The sequence below is a fragment of the Oncorhynchus mykiss genome, chromosome 17, assembly GCF_057628025.1.
Source record: "Oncorhynchus mykiss isolate SJ-2025 chromosome 17, ASM5762802v1, whole genome shotgun sequence".
Lineage (NCBI taxonomy): Eukaryota > Metazoa > Chordata > Actinopteri > Salmoniformes > Salmonidae > Oncorhynchus > Oncorhynchus mykiss.
The window spans coordinates 51,192,135-51,198,134 of record NC_143038.1 but is presented as its reverse complement, the minus strand read 5'-3'; the positions used below and the strand labels follow the sequence as shown (position 1 = coordinate 51,198,134).

Below are 6,000 nucleotides of genomic sequence, written 5' to 3'. Positions count from 1 at the left end.
TTTGATAATCTCTCCATTTTAATACAGGTGATATGAAACAAATGCAACAACCCTGTTTACACTCTGCGTCGGGTGAGCATCTTCCTGGAATGGTGGATAACATGACCCTACTAGTAGATGTCAGGGGGAAGAGTTACATATTGTACACAACGCAGGTCACTTAAGATAGTATGCAACAAGTAAATAACTGGATTACAGGCCAGTGACAATGAGATGTTGCGCACTGCAACACACGAAAAGGAGAAAGAATTGTCAAACGTCACATGCACCACAACCCCGAACGGCGGACATAATGTAAGATACTGTACTTGCATTGTTTTTCTATCCTCATTTAAAGATGATTCTGTCCTGACAGCCTATAGGATTATCTCTTGAAACAGCAAGAAAGGATGAGAAAATACAAACAAAGGCTGTGAGCTGCTGCAAACCCTCACAACTCTTCATCAACCATTCCTAACCTGAACCCATAAAACCTCTGATTATCTTCAATATTTACGCGGATGTACACAAAATACACTCAAAAAGAAGATTATCCATTTTCTCTTTGCGTTTCGTCCTATTGCACATTCCAAGCCATCCGAAAAAAACAACAACCGATTAGCAATAAAAAACAATGTTCTCATTGAGTATTTAGTTGCCAGTTGTTCATCTGTAGTTTAAAGATTGGGTACAGCACAGCCCAGTGAATGGGACAATTGGGTGGGGTCAATGTGGTGGGCCTGCCAACACCGGTCGGTTCATGTCTCTCTACACAGTCAACTCCTGCAATGTTTGAACATATCAAAACAAACCCAAATGCTTTTTTCCCCCTTTTTTAGCAACTGATTTTTATTGATCAACAGGCAGAGGTGGGACAATAAACAAAAAAGAAGGTGTGGGGAAGGGGTATACTGGAGGTGGTTATTCTCATGTTCAGTACGTTATGCTGTTTTCTTTATATTATAATCTTGGTTATTATTTCATTACAAAAACAGAGTGGAGGGCCATCGGGTGGTGGCACTGGTTCCTGAAAGACTGACGTATGGAGGGCCTGTTGGATGACTGGAAAAGGCTTGTAGGACTGTGTGTGTGGTGTGGGTGTGTGTTGGAGGGGCTTGGGATATGTTTGTGTGTGTATGTGTGTGTGTGTGTGTGTGTGTGTGTGTGTGTGTGTGTGTGTGTGTGAGTGTGTGTGTGTGTGTGTGTGTGTGTGTGTGTGTGAGTGTGTGTGTGTGTGTGTATGTGTGTGTGTGTTGTGTATGTGTGCATTGAGTATGTTGGCTGGAAGGTTTCACGTCAGTTCCACAGTCACTGTGAGGACCAGGGCCAGCACCATCCATATAGGTCCAAGCACATCCATGCGAGGGGTTCCATCTGCAAGGGCCAGAGGAAGACATAGTCAGATCACTATTTATAATATCCAATCACTAGACACACACAAACTAAACTAAATCTAAATAATTAAGACAAAGCAGACTTGAATTTCAATTAAAACATTTATATTTGTTTTCAACCTCTATGCCATAATGTTAAACTAAATGAAACCAAATCATGTACTGACAGAGCAGATTTGGTCCGATGTTATCCCCTGGTAACGACTTTCAATACAAGGACATTTGGCAATTATGTCTCTTTGCTTTTATGGCAGCTTAACCCATTCTCCACTAAAATGATATTGCTGCTAGAACTACACTTGAAATAGCCTCATGTTCTCCAGTTGTTTAAGTAGGATTGCAATAAAAACAACTACTATGGCCACTGCCTTCACTCCTTCCCTTGTGTCTCTATCCCTCAGTTAATTTCCATTATCATCAATATTCTAAAACATTTGTTAGGACAGCCAGAGCATTGAAGCTCTGACAGAGATGGAAGAGGAGCTTGGTTTGTTGCTCTGCTGTAGCCCCTGTTCTGACTGACTGATAGGGTGATCTTCCCACACACTCAGGGGGAGGAGTGGGCCGATCAGCCACTGAGCGTTCAGACATGTGTGCAGCGACCTCTCGGGCCATGTTCTACATCGATTTGACTTGCATGCGAGTCATGTCTGTGCCTCGCACTGCCTCGCACCGCGATCGGTGGCTTCCACGTTGACCTGATTCTGTCCTTGCTGTGGCACACCTGCCCCTGTGCTTGCTGGATCATTTGCATATTCAAATATACATCCGTAAGATACGGCAAGCAGAGCAGCAGAAAGAGAAAGAGACTGAGAGAGAGCCTTCATATACCTATGGGCTTCCTCTGATAATCCCCTATCTTTACATATGATAATCTGAGGTGCTGCAAATGAGGCCTCACACTGGGTATGATACAACTCTAATCTCACAGTTCTCACAAAGTGATAAAAGTGGATAGTGACTGAAACATGATTGTATCTGAACATAGAGGGGAGAGATTTCTGGTTAATCTGTTCCCTTGTGTTGATGATAGAATGATAGACATGTCTACACCTGTCGTCAGTTTGCTTATACATCAAACGCTAACCAAGAAGTAGCTAGAAGTCCTTTGTTACTGTGCCATTTTGGATACAAATTGCATGCTTGTCATTGCAGATGTCTTCAACTACATCTTGAGAAATGTGTGAGAAGCAAACAAACAGGAGAAATGCTTTTTAAAAGACAACAATAGAAACTTTCTCTGTCAATCGTCTTCATAGCTGCCATACTTACTGTTAGGATTCTGAGTGTTTTTCATCATGGCCGGATTTTCTGTTGAGAGACATGAAGGGGAAACGGAGAGAGAGGGAGAGAGAGACCAAGACCAAGAGAGAGCAAGAGATAGAGAGAGAGACCGAGAGAGAGAGAGAGAGAGAGAGAGAGAGAGAGAGAGAGAGAGAAATAGGCTAAATAAGTGTGATGAGGAGAAAATAGAGAGCTGTTCCTAAAGCTCATGTAAAATAACATCCCCCTGGTGAGTCTGTATTAATAGAGCTGTGAACATTGGGTTCTCTGACAGAACAAGCCAGAGCAGCAGTTAGAACAGTGGTCCGACAAGAAGGCAACAGCAGAGCTCCTATTCTAACAAACTCCCCAAACTGCTAGTCTTTCAGCATCCACATGTGATTTCCCCACTCAGTCCACAAAGACAGAGAGAAATCAGTGGGTTTGTGACAGCCCGCCTCTTCACTGCTGAGTCACTTCAGTGTAATCACCGAGGGTATTTTATCTAAGGTGCTTGGAGATGTTCATCATTAAGATATGAGTACTGCTTTCTGCCAGTGGAGAGTCTCAATAGCATCCCATCCTTATACTCTATTATACCTGATGATGTATAATGAACAGTTAGCCAAGTGAGCAGAGCTCCAAATATCCACCCTGCCCCTGGAGAGAAAAGTGTCTCATTTCAAGGCCACGGGGGATGGTGCCAAGGTCACTCAATCACCATTTAGCTCCCCTAAGTATGAGTGGAAGCCATCTAGGATATAGACATAGACAGATAGCCTACACTCCACACATAGCCGATGACAACTGATCGGGCATCCGGGTGTTAAATAAGCATTAGTGCTCTTTCTACCAAAACGCTCCCCAAGGTAACACCTTCCCAAAGTGGCAGTTTCCCTAGAAGGAGGCTCTTTGAGCCCTTCCAACAATTTGTACATTTCTGACATTTTCTAAATCGTGCTCACGGAAGGATGTCAAGGTGGGGATTTATAAATCATGGACAGATCGTTTCTTAGTTACATTATAGCAATGTAAGCAGATTACCATGTCCTGTGAATATGTTAACCCTGGACACTAGCCCTTGAACATATGAACGCATTTAGACTACAATTTACACTGGGTGTACCAAACATTAGGAAGACATGCCTAATATTGACTTGCACCCCCTTTGACCCCAGAACAGTCTCTACAAGGTATCGAACGCGTTCCACAGGGATACTGGCCCATGTTGACTCCAATGCTTCTCACAGTTGTGTCAAATTGTCTGGATGTTCTTTGGGTGGTGGACCATTCTTGATACACACGGGAAACTGATGAGTGGGAAAAATTCAGCAGCGTTGCAATTCTTTACACACTAAAACTGCTGAGCCTGTCACCTACTATCATACCCTGTTCAAAGGCACTTAAATCTTTTGTCTTGCCAATTCACCCTCTGAATGGCACACACAATGTGTCAATATTCTCAAGGCTTAAACGTCTTTCTTTAACCTGTCTCCTCCCCTTCATCTACACTGATTGAAGTGGACTTAACAAGTGACACCAATAAGGAATAATAGCTTTAAACTGGATTCCCCTGGTCAGTCTATCTCGTATGAAGAGCAGGTGTTCTTAATGTTTTGTACATTCAGTGTATATCAGTTCCATCTCTTGCACAGCAGTTATCTCTAAAATGAGAGTAGAGAATATATAATACATAGGAGAAGTCATTCATCCTCGGAGCAGCAGATTTGCTTAAAGTAGAGCAGCTATGATTGACAGGCCTCTGATCAGTTTTAATTCCAAAGGGCTCAAGGGTAAACACATCCAGGGCAGCAGGACATACAGTACAAGAGTAATAGTCAGCAAGCAGTCCAACTCCCACATCAACTAAAGCAAACTGGGACTGCGATAAATAGCACATCATGAAAAGACTGATCTAGCTTGCACGTGGTGGGTCGTTGAACAAAGAGGTGGGATGACACTGTCAACAAAAAATATAATTTATTATATTATGGGCCTCTCATGTGATTAGTAGCAGTCAGTGTTGGAGAAAATGGGTACAATGCACGCTGCTTGTGGGATTCTAATGGCTGTTGGATTTTTACTCACCCAGATGAGAGGCATTACTCACTTATGTAAATCAGCCTTTGTTGGAGAGGCATTGTTGAGTCATTTAGTGATACAATCACTTATTAATCATGCACTTAGTTTGCATAGATAATTCATGTCTAAAAATGGCCACAAATCTCTTCTTTTTTTAATTTTTTTTTTTACATAAATGCGATGCTTAACACTTTACAGTATGTGGATGAATAATATTAACCGTTGAAACACAAATTTAATGGTGTTTGAAATTTGAATAAAGATATTCATTTGAATAGTGGGAATAAAATATCCCATGAATAAGAATTAGTGTTAAGTTTTAGATTTTCTGCAATGCTCTCTAGGATTAGAGAATATGGTGATGAGTTTGGACACGTACCAAAGACGATGAGGCGAGTGTGCGTGTCCGTGGAGCCCAGGGGATTCTGGGCCGTGCAGCGGTACATGGAGCCGTTGAGTTCGGCTGGCACTCTCTCCAAAATCAGCTCCTTCCCATCCCACTCGGCACTCCCGTCCAGCAGACGGCCCCCGACCCGGGTCCAGGTGAAAAGGGGCTCAGGGAACACCTCATTCTATCACCAGACCACCGCAGTGTGTGTGAGGAAGGGAGGGAGGGACAAGAGGGGAAAAAGAGATAAGTCCCAGCCAAGAGATTAAGAACAAAGACTACATGAATAATACACGCTCTATTTCCCCCAAACGCAATGGTGAGTTAACAGCATGCATTAATAATCAACACTACATTTACAAAATGTTTCTCATTCTCATGCCTCTTCAGAGAGTTCCCCACACAGTTTTAAAATATTTCCCTTTTCAAAAGGGTTGTCATGGTTATTAAGAGGGCTATTCTCCCTCAGAGAATAAGCCTTCCTGCTGTCCTCCTCTGGATGTCTTTTCTGCCATCTGCTGGAAACAGACATGTTATTAGAATCAAGTCAGCTGGAGAACACGTCAGCAGGGGAGGAGAGGGCGTTAAGTAGAGAGAGTGGTATGAGGGGTTGTGGTGCTCAAAGGTTATTCAAAGGGAACAACACATCATCAGGAATGATGATCACTCCACACATGGTCAAAGAAGAACTGGCTAGGGAACTCTACTGTTTCATCTAGTCTGCACTGCAGGACTGAGGGACAAATATTTCACCGTCAATCATCTTGGGTGAAAGGGGACAAAGAGATTGACAAACGGTTGACATCTATTCCTGAAGAAAAGTGTGATGCAACAGAATGAAATTCCATTAAGATAAACTAACTGTTAGTGATAATCTGACTAGATTTTATTTTA

At 42.6% G+C, this 6,000-nt stretch overlaps 1 protein-coding gene across 2 annotated transcripts in view; it reads right to left on the bottom strand.

Annotated features, from left to right (window-relative positions):
* The window catches only part of LOC110494440 (immunoglobulin superfamily member 21), a 279,170-nt gene continuing 273,170 nt past the window's right edge, over positions 1–6,000 (bottom strand). For both annotated transcript variants that reach the window (XM_036950494.2, XM_036950495.2), the window contains exons 8-10: positions 5,098–5,290; positions 2,646–2,684; positions 1–1,353 (exon numbers count right to left, since the gene is read on the bottom strand). In XM_036950494.2, the coding sequence (XP_036806389.1) occupies positions 1,271–1,353; positions 2,646–2,684; positions 5,098–5,290 (315 nt within the window). In that variant the 3' untranslated portion in view covers positions 1–1,270. The remainder of the gene's footprint in view (positions 1,354–2,645; positions 2,685–5,097; positions 5,291–6,000) is intronic.